The sequence below is a fragment of the Cucurbita pepo genome, chromosome LG02, assembly GCF_002806865.2.
Source record: "Cucurbita pepo subsp. pepo cultivar mu-cu-16 chromosome LG02, ASM280686v2, whole genome shotgun sequence".
Classification (NCBI taxonomy): Eukaryota; Viridiplantae; Streptophyta; class Magnoliopsida; order Cucurbitales; family Cucurbitaceae; genus Cucurbita; species Cucurbita pepo.
The window spans coordinates 8,460,657-8,486,846 of record NC_036639.1 but is presented as its reverse complement, the minus strand read 5'-3'; the positions used below and the strand labels follow the sequence as shown (position 1 = coordinate 8,486,846).

At 40.0% G+C, this 26,190-nt stretch overlaps 1 protein-coding gene across 1 annotated transcript; it reads right to left on the bottom strand.

Annotated features, from left to right (window-relative positions):
* Positions 1 to 8,397: 8,397 nt before the first annotated feature.
* Positions 8,398 to 11,134, bottom strand: LOC111787944. Its single transcript, XM_023668052.1, has 5 exons — positions 10,582 to 11,134; positions 10,355 to 10,504; positions 10,111 to 10,260; positions 9,885 to 9,947; positions 8,398 to 9,770 (listed from the first exon to the last, which is right to left on the bottom strand). Exons 1-5 carry the CDS (start codon positions 11,069 to 11,071, stop codon positions 8,599 to 8,601), a joined length of 2,025 nt encoding a protein of 674 aa, XP_023523820.1. The 5' UTR covers positions 11,072 to 11,134; the 3' UTR covers positions 8,398 to 8,598.
* Positions 11,135 to 26,190: the final 15,056 nt, after the last annotated feature.

The window sequence follows — 26,190 nt, the reverse complement described above, 5'->3', positions numbered from 1 at the left end:
CAAACGGTGCCATTTCAATAGTGGCCTGGAAGCTATTATTTTATGAGAGTTCCATCAAGTGGAGCTTGGAATCCCAACTTCCCTCAAAATACAATAAGAAAGCGGGTAGCATGTCCTCCAAGATTTGATTTATGTGCTACTTTTGACCATTTGTATGAGGGTGGAAAGCGATGCAAAATTTGAGGCAAGTACCCAACGCTTTTTGAAGTTCGCGCCAAAACGTTGACGTAAAGCATGAGTCTCAATCCTACACTATCGACACTGGGACTCCATGTCGTCTTACTATCTCTTTCACATATAGTTGAACCTAGTTGTCAACTGTATATGTTGCTTTCCCAGGTAAGAAGTGCATCGACTTGGTCATTTTGTCGACAATTACCCAAATCACTGTGTAGCCCTTCAGCATTTTGGGTAGTTCTATTATGAAGTCCATTGCTATATTTTCCCACTTCCACTCCAGTACACTTAGGGGTTTTAACATCCCCGCTGTCTTTTCTGTGGGAGCTTTCACTTGTTGGCATACTAAGCATTTGCTCACAAACTCGACCACGTCTGGGTAGTTCTACTATCAAATGACGAGTTGTGAGCCTCTGTAATATCTCTTTCCTCAACTCCTCTATTTTTGAGATACATAAGCGTTCATGATACAATAATCCATCATTTGAGGATTTCGACAATCTGTCTACTAGACCCTTTGCTAGTTGGCTCAAGACTTTATGTAGGTTTGGGTCCTTTTCTTGGGAGTCAATAATTCTTTGCCTAAGTGTGGGTTGTACTGTGAGTCGGGTCAAATGTGCTATAACTCAGTCACTACAGCTATGTTGGCTCGCTCGAAATCTTTTTGTACCCTTACTTCTCTCGTAATGAAGGCCGACGAGTGGGCCGTCTTTCTACTTAAGGCATATGCGGCCACCTTTGCTTTTCCAAGGTGGTACTGGATATCTACATCATAGTCTTTTGCCAATTCTAACCACCTTCTTTGCCTTATGTTCAACTTTGCTTGTGTGAAGAAATATTTCAAACTCTTGTGGTCGGTGTAGATTTGAGTTTTCTCTCCATACAGGTAGTGTCAACAAATTTTTAGCGCGAACACTATGACAGCCAATTCTAGGTCATGAGTAGGATAGTTCTTTTCATATTCTTTTAGCTGACGGGAAGCATATGCAACGACCTGTTGCATCCACACACATCCCAGTCCTTTCTTAGACGCATCGTTGTAGATCATGTACCCTTCTAAGCTCTCAGGTACTATGAGTACTGGGGCGACTACCAACCTTTGTTTTAGGGCTTGGAAGCTTGCCTTACACGCATCATTCCACGTAAACGGTACACCCTTTCTCATTAGCCTAGCGAGAAACAGTACACGCATCATTCCATGTTAAAGGCGAGGTTATCCTAGCGAAGTCCCGTAAGAACCTTTGATAGTATGCCGCCAACCCTAGGAAACTTTGTACCTTGGTAACCATAGTCGGGCGTTCCCACTTCGTAACCGCTTCAACCTTGGTGGGATCTATGGATATTCCGTTCTTTGACACCACGTGTCCTAAGAATGAAACTTGTCGGAGCCATAATTCATATTTAGAGAACTTAGCATACAACTTGTTCTCTATTCGGGTGGTAAGGACTTTTTGGAGGTGTGCTTGGTGTTCTAGGTCTATCTTTGAGTATACAAGGATGTCGTCTATGAACACGATAACTAAAATGTCCAGAATGTCCTTGAATACTCAGTTCATTAATTCCATAAACACAGCTAGGCATTGGTGAGGTCAAATGACATCACTACGTACTCATAGTGACCCTATCTTGTCCTAAACGCTATCTTTGGTACGTCTTTTTCTTTAATTTTGATTTGCTGGTAACTTGACCGAAGGTCTATCTTGGAGAATACCTTTGCCTCCCTAAGTTGATCAAATAGGTCTTCCATACGAGGCAGAGGGTATTTGTTCTTTATGGTTATCTTATTTTGCTCTCTATAATTGATGCATAGACGCATCGATCTGTCTTTCTTTTTTACAAACAACACCAACACACCCCAAGGGGATACGCTAGGTCGAATGGAACTTTTTTCTAGTAAGTCTTGTAACTGCGCCTTGAGTTCTTTTAACTCCGCTGGCGCCATATGATGGGTGCTTTGGAAAGAGGGTCAGTTCCCAGTTCAAGTTCTATAGCGAAGTCGACCTCTCGAAAAGGGGGTATTCTTCGTAGGTCTTTTGAAAATATGTTCAGGAACTCGTTTACTACTGGTACGTTATCTAAGATCTTTTGTTTTTCTCTTACATCTACAACACATGCTAATATAGTCCAACTGCCTTTGGAGTAGTCCAAAACTGGTACTGGACTAGTTTATTTGCTTTCATCATGGGGACTACCTTTGGAGTAGTCCAAAACTTGTGCCTTTAAACTTAAAGTTGGGTCCCTCCAATGGTGAGAATACTACCTCCTTTTTGCGACAGTCTGTACTATCACGGTTTTCAACTAATCAATTCATGCCTAGTATTACGTCGAAGTTGGTCATGTTTACTACTATTAAGTCTACGCTTAGGGTTTGGTCGGCTACGATTACTAGGCCATTCTTTATTCTATCCCTAGCTATTAGATCTACCCCCGCAGGGGTGCTTACAAAAAATTCATGCAATAAGGGTACTAATTCAAACTCTGCTTGTGCAAGAAAAGGCATAGAGATAAATGAATGCGTAGAGCCATAGTGAAATAAAGTGAAAGCGTAATGGCCTAAAATTGATAGTGTACCTGTCACCACAGTGTCGAATCTCCCAGTGTCCTTGCTAATGGATGCATAAGCCCTAGCTTGTGCCTGTGGTTTCACCGGTTGGTCCGTCTCCTTTACTGCTCTAAGAGGATTAGGGTGGGTATCAGTATCCTTGGCCGTGCAGTTGACAACAATGTGACCCTCTTGTCCACATCGATAACATCTTTGTGTTCCAGCCATGCACCTTCCCCCTATGCATTCTTCCACATATTCTGCACCGGGCTTCTCCCCTTCCTCTACCCCCTCCTGATTTTTGGGGTTTCTATCAGTGCATCTTGAAGGGTATCTCTCATTCTGTTGTGGGGCAGGTCTGTTATTATAGCAGGGCCTACGCGCTAGTGGCTAATGCTTTGAGTCCCCCGAGTCATATGGAAGCTTACATCCTACTGTTATTGACTGTTCTCGCTCCGTTTCATCTTTGGGTTTCTCTAAAGGCTTGGTAGTTTTCAAGGCCTCGTCGTAGGTAGGGGTCTATTGCTTCCACCATGTGGTGGATCTTTGGTTCTAGACCCAATACAAATTTTTCCATCATTTTTTGCTATGTCCGAAGATGGTGCTTCAGCCTCATAAACTTTCTATTATACATTTATGCATGAGATCCCAGCATTTTCACATTCACTAAACCATGTAAGACAACTCATTCCATTTCCTTCCTATCATATCATTTCACATCATAGCTTTTAAAATTTGTGTCAGGGTTGTACATCATATCATTTTCGCGTGTCATTCATGTAACACCCGAGTTTAAGAGGTTGAGGAGACCGAAGCTCGAGTCGATGAAGAAGGAAATTATGCTCGAGATTGATGTGAGATTATAATTTTTATAAAATGGTCAAAGTCAAACTAGGGGAAAAACGGTTCTTTTACCCCTACAGACTAGAGGTGTCTCAAGGGTCTGGCCAAAAGTAGAAAGAGAAAGAAAAGAAAAAAAGAAGAAGAAAAGGATGTGGGTTTTGGAAGAAAAGAGAGATTTCAGCAACCACAAATCTGCCATTGGAGATCATCCTATTGCAAGAAACTTGGAATCGAGACTCCTCTCGATGTTGACAAAGAGGTTTAAGTGGTGGATTTGCCCATAGTGACAAGAAAACCTCAAAACCAAATGAGGTATGGTTTTCAATTTCAACTAGATCCGAGAAGTTTCTTGAGTGATAGATTTAGAAATTTTTTACTGATTAACTATAAGAGAGTTTGCGCCAATTTTTTTTTTTTTGGAGAAAACTCGGATGAAAATTAGAGTCCGATTCGGAGAACGACAAATTGATCAAGAACAGAAAATACGAGTTTTTTTCGCATCTTTGAACGTTCTTATTTTACTCTACCTTAGAGTAAAAAATATAATAAAAATACAATGGCGTAGTTGAATAGAAACTTTATGGTTTTGGTGAACAAAACATGTCGATCAGAATTGTGTGCGTTAAGTTACGAAAAACAGAAGAAAATAGATTGAAAACGCAAAGAAGCAAACATTCTGGAAAATTGGAAACATGCAGGCGAGAGAAAATCACCATCATGCGTCACGCAATGTACGGAGGAGGGCGGCAGAGCTGGCGAGCAACACGTGGCAGCATTCCATTAGAGAAACGCATTTGGTCTACTTGTCAAAACGCATCAGCACACGAGGATTTGACTTGTCCCAGAACCTAAACACTCACACGAAATGAACTGCGTCTGAGAACAACCAAACCAACCCGATGACGCGCGGTCCAATCCAACAACTCACCATTTTCTATGTGCCACGTGTCACACACACAAAATTTGAAGGGTAATTCTGCATTAGCTAGGGTTTGAAGTGTGCCACTTCCCGTGCGTCTACCCTGCGCGTGGAGCCCTACGTGTGGGGGCACGTGAAGTCCTTATTCTCACTCGTTTTTCGCTCGATTACAAGTTTTTCACCTCAGTTTCAATGCTAATGTTGTTTTATTGTGAAATAGGTGCCTGTAAAGGAATTTGGTAATTTTTGGACTCCTCTATGACCAATCAACCATGACTGTTGGGAAGGCACGCGTCAGACAAGTAAGTCACCATTTGGATCCTCACGATTAGTACTTGAAGGAAATGCTTGGAATAAGCATGTGTGCTGTCAAATTGATAATCCTAGCTAGCCAGACCTAGCATATTAGGATATGTAAGCCATGAAAATTAATTAAATAAGAAAATTAATGATACCTAGATATGATTGACTATGTATTCATTTTAGAATGAGAATGTGATACTATATGCATGATCAAGAAGGAAGGGAATTCGTGAAATTTTCTCTCTAGGTGAAGATGGACTTTATCTTCCCGTCGAGCATTCTTGTTAATATTGTATGAACTGTTCCATGTTAACTCTAGTGCATGATTGCTTGTGTTGTCTTCCTTATTGATAATAGGAAGAAACTACGAGGCTAGACTAGGGTGTTTGAGATTAAGTAGGCTAGATAAAGAATATCGTGCATTCAGGCTTGCAAAACGATGACCAACAGACACAGACCCCAGTATTCCAAACCACGACAGGTTTGAGAGTCCTTGCACGAGAATTCTAGAGATGAATGAGTCCAAGTCTATGTCACCAAGATTTGTCACAGAAAGACCTATTAGGACACATTGGTAACTTTAGACAATGGAGGTAGCTCGCCAGACTTGAGTAGCGTGGATAGTATCACCAAAGCCTCCACTTTTCTTGCTACTTCGATACCATACCGTCAAGGCTGAACTCCATTACTGAAATCGTTGAGCTAGGCAGAGCTGGATAGGGTAGTGTGATTTGTGCCCCAACCTAGTGGTGATAGCTAAGGGGTCTCCTGAATAGAATCTATGATCCGTAGAAACCCGTTGCTGAGTGAGATAGTGCGGGACCACCTAGGATGACTTAGTAGCTAACCGACACACAGGGAATCATGAACTCTCGATTTTAGTGGTAGTATGGTCCCGTGGGAGGGTTGTTAGGTAACCTCCACGGATGATGTTCAGAGAATGATACTGATTTAGATCCAGCCATACTGTCCCCTAAGTTTTACTTGTGAGGTCCCGCACACTGATCATCCATTGATAAGATGGGCAAGCCTCTTAAGTTGTAGAAAAGAGAGTTGCAATTTAGTCTGCACTTCCTAGAACCCCGAGACAAGTTTGTGGATACCTACTAAGATAAGAATGTGAAAAGAGCATACAAGTAGGTTGCTTACTGAGTATTCTCATACTCATCTCTTTCTACTCTTTTTTTTATGTGTGTGATGCCATGGATCGAGGCGGGAGCGCGTGTAGGAGTCTTAAAGCCACAGAGGTGTGTCCCAGAGCATTTAGAAGTCTATACATGTCATGCATAGTTACTTCACACATTTTGTACCCCACGTGCTTTTTCATGAAATTCATACACTACTTGAACATTTTGTTTTGATTGTAATTCTGCTTCTTAATTGCTAAATTTTTTTATAATTTCTTATTGTCTATCTCTTTTTATATGTTTTCGTTGCATAGTCTGGCACTTCATTTCAAGTCTCAAATTTTGGGCTGTTATAAGAAAAATACGATAGCGTAGGTAGATAGAACTCTACCAATTTTGAGTTGTGTGCATTAAGTTACAAAAAATGGAAGAAAATAGATTGAAAATGTGAGGAAGCTAAAATTCTCAAAATTTAGAAACATGCAGGAGAGAGAAAATCGCCGCCACATGTCACCAAACGTACGGAGGAGCACTACAGAGATAGCGAGCAACACATGGCAAATTCCACTAGAGAAATGCATTTGTCCTGCTTGTCGACACGCGCCAGTGTGCGAGGATTCAGGTTGACCCGATACCGAAATCCTCACTTGAAACGAACCGACGACTCACCACTCCCTGTGCGCCACATGTCACGCCCATAAAATTTCAACGGGTAAGTCTGCTCTGCTGGGTATCGAAGCGCACCACTATCAACACTAACTGCGCGTGTGCCCTCGCATGGAGGTGCGTGCCAATGCATGGGGAAGCATGGGGGCGCGTAAAGCCCCTATTCTCACCCGTCTTATAATCGATTGCCAGTTTTTTGCCCCGATTTCAATGCTAATGTGTTTTATTGTGAATTAGGTGCCTGTAGAGAAATTTTGTAATATTTGGACTCTTCTACGACTAATCAACCAAAACTTAAGAAGGCACATGTCAGACAAGTAAGTTATCGTTTGGATTTCCACGAGCATTACTTGTAGGAAACACTTGGAATAAGCGTGCATGCTTTCAAACTGATAATCCTAGCTAGCTAGACCTAGCATATTAGTATGTAATCCATGAAAATGAATTAAATAAGAAAATCAATGCTACCAAGATATGATTGACTATGAATTCACTTTAAAATGAGAATGTGATATTGTATGCATGATAAAGAAGGAAGAGAAATTTGTGAAATCTGTGCTCTGGGTAAAGATGGACATTATCTTCCGATCGAGCATGTTTGTTAATATTGCATGAACTGTAAAATGTTAACTCCTGTACATGACTGTTTGTGTTGTCTCTCTTGTTAAGAATGTGAAGAAACTACGAGCCTAGACTAGGGCGCTTGAGACTAAGTAGGCTAGACAAAGACCTAGAACGGGATACCTCTAGAATACCGAGTATTCAGGTCCCCAAAGACATTTTATGAGGTCCCTAAACATCACAATGTATCAGATCAAATGCAGAATGTGTTGTTATTGAGCTTCTTGGAAAATGACATCCTAGTTTGTTTTGCTAATGGGCAAATACTACAATTATGAGAAAAATGTAGCATTATCAAGATGCAATTGATCAACTAGAAATTTAAAGTGAGAAAATGAAGGATAACCTAGGCGTAGGAACCACAAATTAGATGACTGAGATACTTGATTTGTTGAAGGTTTAATTGGAGATAAAGAAATATGATAGAAACCTCCAAATTGTTTATCCGAGCCAATCATCTTCCCCGTAGTCAAGTCCTGCATAACAAAAATAAGGATAGAAGGTGACACAACATTTCAAGTCATTGATAAGTTTGCTAATGAACATCAGGTTTAAATGTAATAAAAGCACGCATGAAACATTATTTGATTTAAAGACAGGATTAAAGAAAACATCGTAGTATGTGACACATGTGTTGCCCTCCATTATCCAAATTTATTGTAGACATGATTGCAACCTTTGGTTTTGTCACAACAAAAACTTTGGATATTATTTGATCCGTAGCTCCACAGTCGAGAATCCATGAATTAGAACTAGCAAAGTTAATGGATACTGCAGATACTGGAAACAAACCTGCAATATGGATGTAACTGTCAGAATTACCTGAAGACGATGATTGAGTGCAAATAAAGCTTGTGCTATCTATTGTAATTGCTCATAAATGTAATTTGGAATGAAATTAGATGACTGTTCTTCTATATTCAATTGAGAAGTATCAGTCATATTTGCAGATGATCGATATCCACGATTGATGCATTGATTGACTTATATTGCTCTCGTACCATGTTATGAATGAGAGATATAAGTGGGATTGAGAGTACAATTTTCATTAATGTTTTTTTACTGGTCTGTCAATTAACTTGTGAAAATAAAGAAAAAAATACACGGCAAACCAACTCCTACAACGAGAGAAAATATATTATTAATCTACTCCTAAAAATAGGGAAAAAATATTAATTCATTTATGGATACGTCACATATATTCCATAAGAGTAATATATTTCATAAATATATTTATAATAATATATAAATGTATATTATTAATGTTTGGAAGACAAATAAAAAGCACAGTTTTGAACATGATGTGCGACAAACTTCATACGTAATTAAGGTAAGAAAAGGAAGTAGTTTATGACGTATCCAACTGCAGTTATATCCGCTCCCAAATCCAGGCATGAAGATTAGGTAGATTTGTTGCTTAAAAGTTTGGAAGGAATCTCAAAAAATATGGCGAGGAAACCCCTGGGAAGCAACTTCCAAAGAAATTGTAGACTCTTTTGAACATTTCTCTCCAGCTCCAGCAACAGCGGCAACTTCATTACCATAAAAATGATTATTGGAACAAGTGTGACCAAATACAAAAGCCACTCTGCCCATACCATGTTGGCCGATTTCATTGTGAGGACGACGGCCATAGCGAATGCAATCATGGTGCTCGCCACCGACAAGAACAACAGATTGAATCCGAAGGACAATTGAATTGGCAATTGTTGTCGAAAAGCATCCATCTCAAAAGGCGAGGTCAAGATCAAGAGAAACAGAATCAAGGAGGAGAGCGATGAGATGAGGGAGGTGATGTCCAAGGCGGTGAACAACATGTAGGTAGGGTTAGAGAGGAGAACCGGAGAGCCAGTTTTGGAGTTGAGTCCACCAGGGACAGTGAAGGCAGCGGCGAAGGTGACCGAGGCCATGAGGACAGCAACAGCAGAGCAAGACTCGGAGGTTTTCTTGATCCATTCTTTGCCCTTATCAAGCATATCCTTGTGTGTTTCTTCGAACAACTCACGGGGTTTCCGACCGTCGTTGCTATAATGCATGTTGTAAAGGAGCGGAAGCACTTTGTGGACGCGATCCAACCAATCCAGCTCTTGTTGAAGTTGTATTGCTGGACCATGGGCAGATTGAGAGAGGAAATTAGTGATTCCAACATGGTGCAGTACGGTGTAGCCCAACAGGTCAATCCTCCTGGCCAGTCTGTGCATGAGAAGATCTCTGGTTTTAATCCATTCAAAGATCTTGAGTTGTCGGTGTGCAATGATGACATGTAGAATGTTTCTGTCTTGTGTCGTCACGTAGTCCACAGCCTGTGGGTGGGCTTCCACGATCCTTTCAACCACTTCTAGTATTCCCCTGGCTGCGGCCAGTAGCAGTGGCGTCTCTTCGTGGTCCATGTATTCAATATCTTTGTCATCGGCAGGATGGTCTATGTATTCAAATATTTTAGGTCCAATCCTGTCGGACTTCTGTTTTTCCTGGTAATATGATAAATCTATGTCCGCTAGCATTTCCGTGATTCGTAGAATTAATTTATGTTTTTGCTTTTTCATGTACAGCTCTTTGCATTCAGGCCAACCTGTGTTTTAAATGTCATGTTAATATTTATTATTATTATTATTATTATTATTATTATTATTATTATTATTATTATTTTGTTAAAAAACATGTTTTAGAGTTATAGAAAGAAGACCTCGCACGATGAATCTCCCAAACAACCTCTTCAAACTTTGTCTAAGGTATACACCTGCCGAACCTGCCACGCACAAACAATCCTTCGGTACTTGTTTTTATTTTTATTTTATATATATATATTAATATTTATGATTAAATATGAGTAAGATTAAGAATTTTTTATTTTGAAAAAATATTTATTAAAAGTAAATACTTGAAAAGAAAAAGAAGAAAAAAGAACTTACCCAAACTGAAACACCAATTATGTTGAGAGACAAATGCTGCTTCTAAGTCTCCATTCTTCTCGTTTAGGGTACTTGAACTTTTAGGGTCATTGTTGTTTACAGGGCCAAATTTAAAAAAATTAAATGGGTAAATCTTGTCCTCAGGCAGCCCTGTGATGTGATAAGAGAAAAAAAATTAAGAAGTTAAAAAAGGAAATTGTTACAATCATAGTTGAGAAAAGAAGAGAAGGAAGAATATTGTTACAATTATATATCAATTCTCCCCAAAATCCCTTCACGTATCCACTCTCAAAAATGTGTGGCATATTGGCCAGCAAGTGGAGAGCCGTCTGCTTGTTTGAATCCCTCATCTCCAACAGTGACTTGTCGAAATCCAGCAGCATCATAGCCACCTCTGCAATAAAAACATTGAATTAGGCATTAAAGCTTTGAATTAGCTTCAATTATGGTAACAAAAACTTAGACACTAACCAAAGTTCTCGCTTTGAATGGCTTCATGAATGATTGGAGTAGTACCATCTCCCATCCAATTTCGGGGAGATCGAGAGTAATAATCTTCACATTCATTCAAAATATATTCAACGATCTGAAGTTGCCCATATTTGGCTGCCCTATACAAAGGCGTTTCACCCCGACTGTTCAACTCCAACAAATCCTCCTTCCTGAACTCAACCAAAAGCTTGAAAGCATCCAAATTCCCCGCAGTGGCAGCTTCATGTAGAGGTGTGTTTTCAGCGGAGCTCTTCCAATGCTCTGTGTAATTCTCCTCCATCACCTGCTCAAGAATTGTTTTTAAAGGTTCTTCCTTTCCACTGTACACTGCCAAATGCAACGCCGTCTCTCCACTGTTATTGATCGGCAACACTAACTGCCTCGCACCCTTACATACCTTGTCCAGATTCTTCCATTCTCCCCTCAACGCTAGCTTGTGTAACTGTTTTCTCTCATCGTACAGATCCATATCTTGTTTGGGTTTTAGTTTCTTGTTTTGTTGAAGGACACCCCAAATCTATTTTATATATATATCTTTCTTTTCTTGTTCCGGTCATCAAGTTTGTATTCTTTTTCTTTAATCGCTTTGATAATCATGTAACACGATAAAGTAAAAGTAAGCTCAGTTGCTTCAATTTCTTATACAGAATTTGTTCCTTCTTCAAGCCCTTTCGTCGTCGCTTCTTCTTCCACACTACTCCCTACAACTTTTATTGCCTTCAATATAAAACTTCTCCTATAGTATCAAAACAAAATGTTCAAGAAAGGATGAATTTCATGAAAAAGTATGTGGGTACAAAATGTGTGAAGGAAAGGTGGTAAATAAACTTAGAGAGAAAAAAAAAAAAAAAAGGAAGAAATAGTTATTAATTTTTTGTTTTAAAATTTAGTCAAGAACCAATATCTAAATAGGCTTCACTTCTCAGTGTAATAGCAGAGCAAAAGGAGAAAAAAGAGCCAGAGTTAGAGTATAGTGTAATAGAAAAAGGCTTTTGGGAATTATTTGTCTCGTTCTCTCTCCCCTCTCGACACCTCCTTCATAGCTTCGTGAGAGTTATCTAAACGAGTTGGTTTTAGAGCGAACATCTATTTTCTACAAGTTGGTATCGGAGCGTATTTTAATTTCAACAAATTAGTATTAGAGCAAGCTTTTAGTTCTACAAATTGGTATCAGAGCAAATTTATTTTCAATAGTAACTATGCATGATATGTACAAACTCCTAAACGCCCCTGGACACTCCTTTGTGGCTTTAAGACTCCTGCACGCGCTCCCGTCTCGATCTGTGGCATCACTCACCTGAAAAAAGACAGTAGAAAGGGATGAGTATAAGAACACTAAGTAAACAACCTACTTGTAGGCTCTGTTAAAGATCACGTATTTGTTTTGATTGCTGCCAGTTAGTATCTGATTAAATCTCATTCTAGTTTGGAGTTGATTTAGTTTTTGATTTGTTTACTGGTTTGTTACCAGATTTTCTGCAGATTTTTAGATAGACTTTTTAATATCTTTTTATATTCTTTGTATATATAAAGAGCCTTCTGCAATCTTCTCATCAACCATTCAATCACTCACTCTTTCACTAACAAATTGGTATCAGAGTCGTCTTCTTAAAGGGTCTGTGAGATCGAGATGGAAGGAGAATCTAGTTTTTCAGCTGTTGCACCACCAGTTTTCGATGGAGACAATTATCAAATGTGGGTAATTTGTATGGAGACTTATCTAGAGGCCTTGGATCTTTGGGAAGCAATAGAAGAGGATTATGAGGTCAATCCTATTGTAACACAAATCAAAGTACAGAAGGACAAGAAGACAAGAAAATCAAAGGCAAAAGCTTGCCTATTTGCTGCTGTATCTCAAATGATCTTCATATGAATAGTGTCCCTTAAAACAGCAAAGAAAATCTGGGATTATCTCAAGGCTGAATATGAAGAAGATGAGAGGATTCGTGAAATGAAAGTCTTGAATTTGATTAAGGATTTCGAGTTGCAGAAGATGAAGGAGTCTGAGTCGGTGAAAGGGCACTCTGACAGACTTCTCAGCATTGCCAACAAGGTGAGATTCCTTGGTTCTGTGTTAAATGATTCTAGGATCGTTGAAAAACTAATAGTCATTGTTCTAGAGAAGTTTGAAGCCACCCTTACTACTCTAGAGAACACCAAAGACCTGTCAAAGATTTCTCTTATAGAGCTCTTGAACGCTTTACAAGCACAAGAGCAAAGGAGGTCTATGAGGCAAGAAGGGGTGATTGAAGGTGCCTTACATGTCAAGCATCAAGACAATAGCAGGTATGAAAACAATAAAAATTTCAAAAACCAATCGACGAATGGAGATTCATCTGCCAATTATCATAAGAAAAAAGTGTTAGGATCGCACAACAACGCACACGCTCGATCTAGATGATCACAAAGAGAAGGATAGAGAGAATTGCAAGGAGAACTCTGGCTAAAAGAATTTTTTTATTGATGACATCAGGCATGTACAACAAGAGAGTACAGAGAATAGAAAAGTACATTTAAAAGCTTTACTGGACGGGATATATATATGGTTCAGTCTACTAAATATAGCTTTACCAGATTTAACCATCTACTATATATAGCTATGTACCATATATAGCTTTACCGGATATAGCCATTGACCAAGCTATAAATACAGGGAGCAGACTCCATAACTCAACAATTCTCCCACTTGGAGACTGATCCTACACCATACCAATTAGGGCTTTGCATAGCTTTAATTTTCCAACATCAACACATTTTGTCAACATGTCTGCTGGATTCTTTGCACCCTCTATCTTCTCCAAACACATATCGCCTTCTTCCACTAACCTGCGAGTGAAATGGTACCGTCTTCTAATGTGTTTTGTTCTTGAATGATAGACTGGGTTTTTCACCAACTGTATGGCACTCTGACTATCTGTATAAAGGATCTTCTTGCACTGCTTCCGGCCTAATTCTTCTAGATAGTCTGTCATCCATATCATCTCCTTTCCAGCTTCAGCTATGGCCACGTACTCAGCTTCAGTAGATGAAAGAGCAACGCATTTCTGAAGCTTAGACATCCAACTCACTGCTGTTCCATCTATAGTGTAGATATACCCAGATGTGCTCTTGCTGGAGTCTACATCTCCACTCAGATCAGCATCCACAAAACCTTGCAGAACTACTTTGCCATTGCCATAACAAAGTGTAGTATTGGATGTACCTCTCAGATATCTTAGAAGCCACTTCACAGCTTCCCAATGTTCCTTCCCTGGATTTGCCATGTACTTGCTAACAACTCCCACTGCATGTGTTATGTCAGGTCTAGTGCAGACCATAGCATACATCAAACTCCCAACTGCAGAAGCGTACGGAACTGATGCCATGTGCTCACGTTCCTCAACTGTCTTGGGAGATTGCCCCTTTGACAATTTAATATGATTTGCCAAGGGGGTAGTCCTGGGTTTAGCGTTATTCATCTTGAATTTGGACAACACCTTCTCAATGTACTGCTCTTGGGATAGATTTAATGTGCCAGCAGATCTATCTCGAGAAATCCTCATCCCAAGGATCTGCTTCGCTGCACCTAAATCTTTCATCTCAAATACTGAAGACAAGCTTGCCTTCAGGTGGTTTATCTCCCTCATACTTGATCCAGCAATTAGTATATCATCCACATACAGGAGTAGAAACACATAAGAATCAGTGTATTTCTTGAGGTAGCAACACTGATCCTTTTCACTTCTGTGGAAACCACTCTTGCTCATGAAGGAGTCAAACTTCTTGTACCATTGTCTCGGTGCTTGTTTCAGTCCATACAAGCTCTTATTGAGCTTACACACCATGTGCTCCTTGCTTGGAGCTGCAAATCCTTCGGGTTGTTGCATATAGATCTCCTCGTCTAGATCTCCATGTAAAAATGCCGTTTTTACATCCATTTGCTCAAGGTGCAAATTCTCCGATGCAACAATACTCAGTAGAATTCGGATAGTAGTTAATTTCACAACTGGAGAAAAGATCTCAGCATAATCAATGCCTTTTCTTTGTGAATATCCTTTAACTACTAACCGAGCCTTAAACCTCCTTCTGCCATCTGGTTCAACCTTGATTTTGAACACCCATTTGTTCAACAGAGCTCTCTTTCCTGTAGGCAACTCAGTCAGCACCCACGTATTATTCCTTTCAAGTGAGCTCATCTCATCATCCATGGCTTGCTCCCACTTAGTTGAATCTTCCACTTGTAGGGCCTCATCAAAGGACTCTGGTTCTCCTTCGTCAGTCAGCAACAGATAGTGTAATGAGGTTGAATATCTGTCTGGTGCTCTGGTAGTTCTGGATGATCTTCTCAACACCTGTTCAGGTGCAACTTGCTCCACGTCTGGTTCTTCAGCAATAGGATCAGCCACGTCTGGTTCTTCAGCAATAGGATCAGGAGTTTCTTGAGCTTCTGTTGTACCATCACTGTGTGAATTTTCTTGCCACTCAAATTCAACTCCCACTTGCTTCGTAGTCTCAGAGTTTATCTTCTCTCTGTCCTTGTACATGACATTTTCATCAAAGGTCACATCACAGTGTCTTAGGATCTTCATATTTTTCTCATCCCAAAACCTATACCCGAACATGTCAGAGCCATAGCCTATGAAGTAGCATTTCACAGCCTTAGCATCAAACTTATCTCTCTTCTCTGGATCAACATGAACATACGCAGTACAGCCAAAGGTTCTCAAGTGAGAGTACTTGAGTTCTTTTCCTGTCCATACTTCTTCGGGCAATTTGAACTTCAAGGGTACTGACGGCCCTCTATTAATCAAATATGCTGCTGTGTTCACAGCATCAGCCCAGAATGCCTTTGGCAATCCAGAATGAATCCTCATGCTTCTTGCTCGCTCATTCAAGGTTCTGTTCATCCTTTCTGCAATACCATTTTGTCTTGCCTTACCGGGAATTGTTCTTATTAATCTAATTCCCTCAGCTGCACAAAATGTTATAAACTCTGATTTGTTGTACTCTCCTCCATTGTCAGACCTCAGGCATTTGATCTTCAAGCCGGTCTGATTTTCAACTTCAGCTTTCCACTTCTTGAAGGTGGTAAACACATCTGACTTATGTTTCAGAAAGTAAACCCATACCTTCCTGCTGAAGTCATCGATGAAGGTGACGTAGTACCTTGATCCACCAAGTGATGAAACTGGAGATGGTCCCCAGACGTCTGTATGGACCATTTCCAACCGCACTTTCTTCGGTTCTCTGGCAGCCTTTGTGAAACTAACTCGTTTCTGTTTGCCCATAACGCAGCTCTCACAAAGACCCATATCAACAGATTTTAAGCCTTCTAAAGCTCCTTTCGCAGTGAGCATCTTCATTCCTTTGACGCTCATATGTCCAAGTCTATTGTGCCATAGACTTGAATTGGAAGCACTCTCAGCAGCAGCAGTCATGTTTATACACTCTGCAGTAGTGTATAAGGTTCCAGATTTTGTGCCACGCGCAACAACCATGGCGCCCTTCACAATCTTCCAGGAACTCTTTCCAAACTCTGCTGCATAGCCTGTGCTATCCAACTGACCAATAGAGATCAGGTTCTTCTTGAGACCAGGAATGTATCTGACATCTTGTAATGTCCATTGATTTCCTGCTGGAGTTTGTATGGAGACATCTCCCTTTCCTTCAATCTCCAAGGTTTTGTTGTCGGCAAGATACACCTTCCCGAAATTTCCTGATTTGAAATTTCGAAACAATTCCTTACTTGGAGACGAATGGAACGATGCACCTGAATCCAAAATCCAGGATTCAGCTGGGCTATCCACACTAAGGATTAAAACGTCCTCAGCATCTTCTGTTGTGTATATAGAATCATCATCATCTTCAGATTTATGATTCTGCTTCTTCTTTAGCTTTGTACAATCTGTCCGAAAGTGTCCTTTTCCCCCACAGCTCCAACACGTTACGTTGGGTTTGTTTGGAGATTTTCCCCGGTTCTTTGATTTTGAACGCCCATGTTTGTTTGAGCTCTTTGATTTGCTTCTTCCCCTTCGATCAACACTGAGAGCATTGCCTGATGAATCTCCAGTTTCCCGTTTGCGAATACTTTCGCTGAGAACTACATCTCGAATTTCATCAAACTTCAGTTTATCAGATCCTCGGGAACTGCTGATTGCGGCAACAACAGTATCCCATGACTCGGGTAAGGATGACATCAAAATCAACGCTTTAATTTCATCTTCGAAATTAATTTCCACCGAACCCAGTTGACTTATGATCATATTGAATTCATTTATATGATCCGCAACACGTCCACCTTCAGACATCTGTAGATTGAACAATCTACGCATCAAATACACCTTGTTCATAGCCGACGGTTTTTCATACATATTTGACAGCGCCTTCATCAGATCTGACGTTGTCTTCTCCTTGATGATGTTAAACGCCACGTTTCTGGATAGCGTCAACCGGATCATCCCTAAGGCTTGTCGATCCTTGAGCTTCCACTGTTCCGTGGTCATGGTATCCGGCTTCACCCCCAACAGAGGTTCGTGAAGATCTTTCTGGTACAGATAATCTTCAATCTGCATCTTCCAGAAACCGAAATCGGATCCATCGAACTTCTCAATTCCAATCTTTGAACTTTCCATCTTCACAGATCGTGGTGAATTTTGCCTTGCTCTGATACCAGTTGTTAGGATCGATACCAGTTGTTAGGATCGCACAACAACGCACACGCTCGATCTAGATGATCACAAAGAAAAGGATAGAGAGAGTTGCAAGGAGAACTCTGGCTAAAAGGATTTTTTATTGATGACTTCAGGCATGTACCAAAAGAGAGTACAGAGAATAGAAAGTACATTTCAAAGCTTTACTGGACGGGATATATATATGGTTCAGTCTACTAAATATAGCTTTACCAGATTTAACCATCTACTATATATAGCTATGTACCATATATAGCTTTACCGGATATAGCTTCACCATATATGGCTTTACCAAATATAGCTTTACCGGATATAACCATTGACCAAGCTATAAATACAGGGAGCAGACTCCATAACTCAACAAAAAGGAGGATGTTCCAAAAAATCCTATCCACCTTGCCGCTATTGTGAGAAGAAAAGTCATCCACCATACAAGTGTTGGAGAAGACATGCCGCTTTCTGCTCCAAATGCAATCAACTTGGACATAAAGCTGTGATTTGCAAAGTCAAAGGTCAGGTGAAAGAAGTAGATGCACAGGTAGTTGATCAAGAAGAAGAAGATCATTTGTTTATGGTCACTTGTTCCTCAGGCAAAGAATCAAGTGAGAGTTGGTTGATTGAAGGGCTGGAGATATCGTGAGGAAGAGTGGAAGTACTGAAAGAGTGGAACTAGTTTTTAGGAAGATATCGTGAGTGGTTGCTGATTTGTAGCAAGAAATTTGTTATTTTTTTTTTATTATATAAGGAAAATGGTGTCAAGTTAGTGAAACACCACAAAAAAAGAAGATAAGTTTAATTTGTGTCTTTGCTCCTTCTCTCCTTCTGTTATTTTTTTTCTTTCAATTGGTATCAGAACTACAAGATCAAGACCTGTTTTCAATCATGTCTCACCTAGAGATTGAGCGGTCAAGAAGGGAGAGAGATAAAAAAAATGAGACAGGAATCGAGTGACAGGAGCCAAAACACCGATGCGATAGAAGGTGATGCCTCAAACGAAGTGAGTATACAGATTCAAGAAAAGGAGGGATCTGTCACACTAAATACCCGATGTTGACAAAATGCAACTATGCAGCTTAGGTGATTAAGATGGAGGTATTTATGATGGCACAAGGTGTTTGGGAGGCAATTGAGTCACTCAAAACAATAGATAACTGCAAAGATAAAATGGTTTTAGCAGCTTTTTATGAAAGTATTGGAGAAAATACGTTGCTACATTTGGGTGCCAAGAAAACGGCCAAAGAAGCCTGGATCATGTTGAAAAATATGAATCTAGGTGCTGAAAGAGTGAAAGAAGTTAAAACGCAGACTCTCTGGCAGGAGTTTGAAGCGTTGAGGATGGGTGATTCAGAAAGTATTGATGAGTATTCTGGAAAACTCACCATTATTGTCAACAAATTGAGAGGCCTCGGCAATACTGTGGATGATATCCAAGTAGTTAAGAAACTTCTACGATCCACCTCTGTAAAGTTTCTTCAAATCACTTCAACGATTGAGGAGTTCAGTGATCTCAAAACGAAATCCGTTGATGAGATTATTGGATCACTTAAGGCACATGAAGAAAGGTTGCAAGGGTTTNATCACTTAAGGCACATGAAGAAAGGATGCAAGGATTTGGAGAAAAAGATGAAACCCTTTCTCCTCACTTGTGCAGAATGGAAGGAACGAGAGAATGCAAAATCCTCAAAGAAAGAATGGAAGGATCAAGGCAGTTCCAGAGGAGGCAGGGGACGGGGTCGTGGAAGATGGAGAGGTCGTGGGAGAAGTGACTGGCATCGAGGAGAGGAAGGAGAGTCGCAAATTCAGAAGAAGAAATTCGATAAAAGTAAATATAAATGTTACAGTTGTCAGCAAATGGGACACTTCGCATCAGAGTGTTCCACAAAAGACGAACAACTCAACTTGATAGAGATGCAAAAGGATGAGGAGTCTTCATTGCTGATGATAGAGGCGTGTGAAATTAAAACCACACATGACAAAGAGCCTGATTTTGTGATGTTGAATGAAACTATAGTGCCACCACCAGCCAATATTGGAGCTTCAAAATTCCTGGTTGGAGCAAGCAACCACATGTCAGGAGAAAGAAGGGTGTTTCGTGAGCTCGACACATCTGTTGTTGGAAAGGTACGTTTCGGTGATAACTTTGTAGTAGACATTTGTGGTTGAGGAATAGTGCTCTTCAAATGCAAAACCGATGAGCACTTGATCTTATCGCAAGTCTATTACATACCTAAACTCAAAAGCAATATATTAAGTTTGGGACAATTGGATGAGAGTAGAAATAAAATTGTCATAGTGGACATTGAGACGAAGATATATGACAGGCTAGGAGCCTAATTAATATGGTGACCAGACAATCCAACAGATTGTATGTAGCAAAGCTGAAGCTTGCGGATCAGGTGTGTTTAATGACAAATATCAGTAACGGTGGTTGGCTCTGGCACGCGAGGTATGGACACCTGAATTTTCACTCTTTAAAGCAATTAAATGACAAAAGAATGGTTGAAGGGTTGCCGAAAATCACCCAAGCCAATCAATTTTGTGATGGGTGTTTAATAGGAAAGCAGCATAGGACTCATTTTCCCTGATCAACAACATATCATGCGAAGGAGTCATTGGATCTCGTCCATGGAGATCTATGTGGACCTATTTCACCAATGACTTATAGAGGTAACAAATATTTTATGTTACTAGTGGATGATTTTTCATGATTTATGTGGGTGTTTATGTTGAAAAACAAGAATGAAACACTAGTGGTATTTAAAAAGTTCAAGATCAGTGTGGAGGTAGAGAAAGACAAGAAGATTAAGAGCTTTAGAATTGACCGTGGAGGAGAGTTCATATCTACTGCTTTTAAAGACTATTACGAGAAAGAAGGCATGAAGAGATTTCTTACTGCACCATTTTCACCACAGCAAAATGGCGTAGTAGAAAGGCGTAATCGAACGGTTGTAGAGATGGCCAGATGTATGTTAAAGAGCAAAGAGATGCCTGCAAAATTTTGGGAAGAAGCCGTCAAAACTGCCGTGTATATTCTGAACAGATCGCCAACAAAAGGAGTTGCAGATGGTGCACCGTATCAAGCTTGGTTTGACAAGATACCGAAGGTTCATCACTTTAAAATCTTCGGGTGTCTTGCTCATGCCAAGAATACATATTCACACCTTCCTAAACTTGTTGATAGGAGTGTGAAGACAATTATGTCGGGATATGAAGATGGAACAAAAGCTTACATACTATTGGATCCACAAAAGAACAAAATTATGGTGAGCAGGGATGTGTTGTTCGAAGAGGAAAAAAAGTGGTGTTGGGAAGAAATTACAAACGGTGATGATGAACAAAGTGGAACTTTCACCGTTCAAATTTCAGAAAAACAAAGTAGAATAGATGAGAGGAATATTGAACAAAACAAAGTTAATCCCGATGAAAGGCAAAGGGAAAATTCATGCTCAACTTTATCAACGCCAGACATTACCTCAAATGCATCATCATCAAGCTCGTCGACGCCGATAAAGTTCAGGTCTCTAGAAGATATTTATAGAGAATTGAACGAAGTAGAGGAGGAAGCAGTGGACCTTTGTTTTCTTTCTATAGAGGAGTCAACCTCATACGAGGAAGCTGCTGAGAATAAAAACTAGAGGAATGCCTTGAAGTCTGAAATTCTCTCCATTGAAAAGAACATAACGTGGGAACTCACAGATTTGCCAAAGAATCATAAAGCAATCGGCATCAAATGGATTTTAAAATTAAAGAAAAATCTAGATGGAGAAATCATGAAACATAAGGCGAGACTCGTGGCAAAGGGATATGCACAGCAATTTGGTGTAGATTACAGTGAAGTATTCGCACTAGTGTCCAGGTTAGAAACACTAAGATGAATTCTTGCCTATGCAGCCGTTAAAAATTGGGAAGTGCATCACATGGATGTGAAGACAGCTTTTCTGAATGGCGAGTTAGCAGAGGAGGTGTATGTTGTTCAACCAGAAGGGTTCGCTGGCAAGGAAAATTCAAACATGGTATTAAAACTACGTAAAGCCTTGTCTGAATTAAAACATGCTCCGAGGGCTTGGAATTTTAAACTTGATCAATGTTTGCAGTCATTTGGTTTTGTTAAATGTCCACAGGAATATGCTCTCTACAAGAAAATTAATGGAGTTGAAGCAATGATAATCGGTACATATGTGGATGACTTAATCATAGTCGGCTCAAACAAACAAGTTATAGCTCAGTTCAAGGAAGAGATGCACCAGAAATTTGAGATGAGCGATCTTGAACTTTTGAGCTATTACTTGGGTATTGAGGTATGACAAAGCAGTGAATCAATCACTTTATGTCAGGCCGGATATGCAAGAAAAATCCTAGAGAAGCTAGGAATGGGGGAGTGCAATCCTTGTTCGATTCCCATGGAACCAAGAATGAAGATGAGCAAACATGGGAGTGGAGAACCTGCGGTTGACAAAACACTTTACAGAAGTGTTATTGGAAGCTTACGCTATCTGGTTAATACCCAGCCCGACATAGCCTACTTAGTTGGTGTGATGAGTAGATACATGGAGGCACCAACAACTTCACATCTCACAGCAGTAAAACAAATATTGAGGTATGTGAAAGGTACTTTAAGTTTTGGTTGTGTTTATAAGAAGCTATCGAATGTGGAGCTGGTAGGATTTAGCGACAGTGATATGGCTGGAGATATTGATGATAGGAAGAGTACAACTGGAGTGTTGTACTATTTGGGAGTAAATCCAATAACCTGAGTATCACAAAAGCAGAAGGTGGTGGCTTTGTCGTCATGCGAGGCTGAGTATATAGCCGCAACTGCTGGAACATGTCACGGAGTATGGTTGGGCAGGATTTTGAGTAACATCAGTCAACTGCAAGTAAAACCCAAGCTTAATGTTGACAACAAGTCAGCTATAGCATTGGCGAAAAATTCTGTTTACCATGATCGAAGTAAGCACATTGATACGAGGTTCCATTTTATTCGCCAGTGTGTGCAAATTGAAGCTATTGAACTGGAATATGTGAACACAAATGAATAGTTGGCGGATATTCTGACAAAGCCGTTAGCAAGAAAATGGTTCCTAGAGTTAAGAGAGAAGATTGGCTTGAAGAAAGTCGATTTAGCATAGTTAAACAAGTTTAGAGGAGTGATGGTTGGTTATAAACTTGGTTTTTTATTTATTTTGCTTCATAAGTTTTTGGTTAAAAATAGTTGTTTTGTATTTATTTTATTTTTGTTGTTCATTTCTCTCTAAAAATAAGAAGAAGGACGGGGGATATGGCGAGGAAGAGTGGAAGTAGTGGAAGAGTGAAACTAGTTTTTAGGGAGATATCGTGAGTGGTTGCTGATTTGTAGCAAGAAATTTGTTATTTTTTTATTATATAAGGAAAATGGTGTCAAGTAAGTGAAACACCACAAAAAAGAAGATAAGTTTAATTTTTGTGTGTCTTTGCTCCTTCTCTTGGTTTAAATTTTCGCACGTTGTTCTCTAGTGCATATGAACTCCACAAAAATTTATCTCTTCTCAACACGCTCATGGATGAAGTGAAAGTGAGTGTCAATGTGTTTGCTGCGTCCGTAAAATACTGAAATTTCATCAGAGTAATCGTAGATTTTTTGTCGACGTAGAGTGTTAACGACTTGAGTTCACTTCTAGTCACTTCTCTCAACAAATTTCTCAGCCACAATGCTTGGCATGATGCCGCAGTTGTTGCGATGAACTCGGTCTCATAGGAAGATAGTGCCATAATTTGCTACTTCTGAGATTGCCAAGAGATTAAATTTTCGTTGAGATAAAACGTCATTCCTGCGATGTTTTTTCTATCGTCAATGTCTCTAGCTAAATCACTATCAGTAAAACCGACTAGTTCTTTAGAACCTCCCCTCTTTGATATTTCAACCCATAGCTTGTGGTTCCCTTCACATACTAGAGAATGTGCCTAACCGCTTGATGATGCATCATAGTGGGCTTTTCCATGTACCTACTCACTATTCCAACCACATATGAAAGGTCCAGACGAGTATGAGTCAAGTACCTTAGACTTCCAATGACACACCTATACTCAGTGGAATTCATCATGCTTCCTTCAACATCTTTTCCGAGTTGTAACTTTGCTTCCATGGGATACTTGGTCGAGTTGCACTCTGTCACCTTAAATTGCTGCAACAACTTATTTGCATAGATCGATTACTTTAGCATGATGCCTTCTTTCCTTAGGTCCACTTCAATACCGAGGTAGTACATGAGCAACCCGAGATCAGTCATCTTAAATTCTTTCATCATTTGTTGCTTGAACTCTTTCTCACCTTCCACAGTGACGATCAGGTCATCAACGTACACACCAACGATGAGTGTTTCAACCCCATAGTTTCTTGTATACAATGCTTGTTATTTTGAGCAGTCATGAAGTTTAAACTCTTTAAGCTCTTGGCTAGACGTATGTTCCACACCCTGGGTGCTTGCAGTAAACCGTAGAGGACCTTTGACAACTTGTACACTTTGTGCTCTTCAGCTTTGATGACGAACTCTTCAGTTTGGGCAACACACACTTCTACTTAGAGGTCACCATTTAGTAATGCTAATTTGACATCCAAGTGATGGACCTCCCACCCGTGGTGAAATGTGAGGGCAAGAATCAACCTTACAATGTCCAGTCTAGCCACAGGCGCAAAAACCTCCTCAAAATCAACTCCTTGTCGTTGCACGTATCCCTTCACCACGAGTCTTGCTTTATGCTTGATGACATTTTCCTCACTATTCTTCTTCAACTTAAACACCCACTTCAAACTGATGGGCTTGTGTCTAGACGGTAAGTTAGTTAGTGCCCACGTCTTGTTCTTCTCAATGGCTTCAAGCTCCTTTTGGATGACCTCCTGCCATATCGTCTCAATTGCTGCCTCATGGTAGGTTGTCGGATCCTTGACCGTGAGCAACACTAACTCATTGAGATCCAATTCTTCTTCAAGTGAATCCGCATAAATTTTAGCAAGAGAACGAAAATTCTTTGGTCCATCCTTTGTTTTGGATCTTCTTGTGCTCTCGCCTGAGCTCTCTTGTTCTAGATAGTCCATCACACCATTCAGTGTCATCGGAGATGACATGTGTGGACTTATTGGTGTTGCTGTAGAGACACTTTCTAGATCTGTTGCGTCTCCCTCTTCTTCTAGAGTAGTGAACTCTGTAATAGTCTGCTTGTTATCGCCAATGCTACACCAATCCCACTTCTTCTCTTCTTCAAATACGACATCTCTATTTATATGAATTTTCTCATGTTGCGGATCATACAACCTGTGTGTTTTGGTTCCATCCTTTATGCCGAAGTACACCATTTTTTGGCTTCTATCATCAAGATTTTTTATATATGGTTTTACAGGCTTAACATGTGTTGTACAACTGAAGACACTTAGATACTCGAAGTGAGGTGTCTTGTCGAACCATGCTTCGTAAGGGCTGCAAGTGTCTTGCGCCTTTGTCGGTAAACGATTTAGAAGATAAATCGCATGTCGTATTGCCTCACCCTAGAAAATCACTGAGACTTGCATGCTCTTGGGTAAGCTTCTTGCAGTGTTCATTAAGGTGTGATTTCTTCGTTCAACCATACTGTTTTAGTGGAGTGTACGGTGCAGTAAGTTGACGCTTGATACCTTCCTCTTCGCGAAACTTTGAGAAGTTCTGGGATAAGAACTCACCACCTCTGTTGGTGCACAAGTTTTTCAGCTTGTGATCATAATGATTTTCCACGAGTCTTTTGAATTTCTTGAACAAACATAATGTTGGGTTTTATGGCTTAAAACTCATAGTTTGTAAACAAAAACATATTATATTTTCAATAAAGTTATTATTGATGTTTATTCAGTAAAGATTGTTATTGAATAAAGTGAATTTTACGATTATTAATCTAAATCCAATAAACTAAGTACGCTCTGACTATAGTATGATTACTTGAACTATATGTAGAGACATAAGAGTAGATCAAGTTCAAGTATATAGTCAAAATGATCTATAGTACAGGGATAAGGCTGAGTACCTTATCCTGGGGACAATATGAATGCAACCCACTTTTGTATATGACATAAACAATGTGATCAATAAATTGTACATGCAGAGACATATGAGTGGGGGCGACCTATGCAATGAGTATTGCATAAGATCGGACCATGAAGAAAATCACTATCACTTTATAATGTCGTTTACTGTTGAGACCGATCTCCTTTCGATGACCTAGGTAACTCGATCTTTATCCTGAGCTAACCATGAACTCCTGTTTATTTAGAATTATCCTTAGATTTGCATGGGTGAGAGTGGCTCGAGTTTGCCGACTCAATAGGCCTCCCATTTCAGGGGTAAGACTGGGTGAATGGCTGGGGACGTGGGGTGCAAGACGGAATTCAATTATACCCACTTTTAGGGATAGAAGAGAGGTAGTTCCCTTAAGCACTGACTCTAGGTCTTGAACAAGGGGCCCCACCCTCTCATTGGCCTGAGAGGGATTCGGTTTACTGGTTGGACCACAAACCAATTGTTCATTAGAGGATCAGTGAGACATAAGGAACAAGAAGTAACTTTAGGGGTAAAACGGTAAATTGACCCAGCTCTAGTTACGAACAACCTGTGAAGGATCGACTTACTAATCATGGTTATATCAAATGGACAGAAATATATCTATAGTGAGGGGAGTGCAACTACTAGGCTATAGTGGAGTGTCCTAGTAGTTAACAAATGTTGGTTAACAAGGTTAATAAGTTTAACCGATTAATCTTGGAGTGCAATTGGCCTAATGTGTACGGGCTTTAATGAGTGAAGAAAGGTCTGTAATTTTTATGGAGTCGTTAGAGTCCATTTTAGGTTGTAATTGATCGAAAATGGAAGAGAAAGCAAACTGAACTGAAGAAGAAGATGGAAGAGGCGGTTCGGGTGTT

Bases quoted from the DNA above. Each gene is read 5' to 3' on its own strand.
- LOC111787944 (XM_023668052.1), bottom strand. From the start codon at position 11,071: ATGGATCTGTACGATGAGAGAAAACAGTTACACAAGCTAGCGTTGAGG. The intron at 10,261-10,354 runs GTAACAATATTC...ATCACATCACAG, and splicing joins GGGAGAATTGATATATAATT to GGCTGCCTGAGGACAAGATT. The intron at 9,948-10,110 runs GTAAGTTCTTTT...TGTGCGTGGCAG, and splicing joins TAATTGGTGTTTCAGTTTGG to GTTCGGCAGGTGTATACCTT.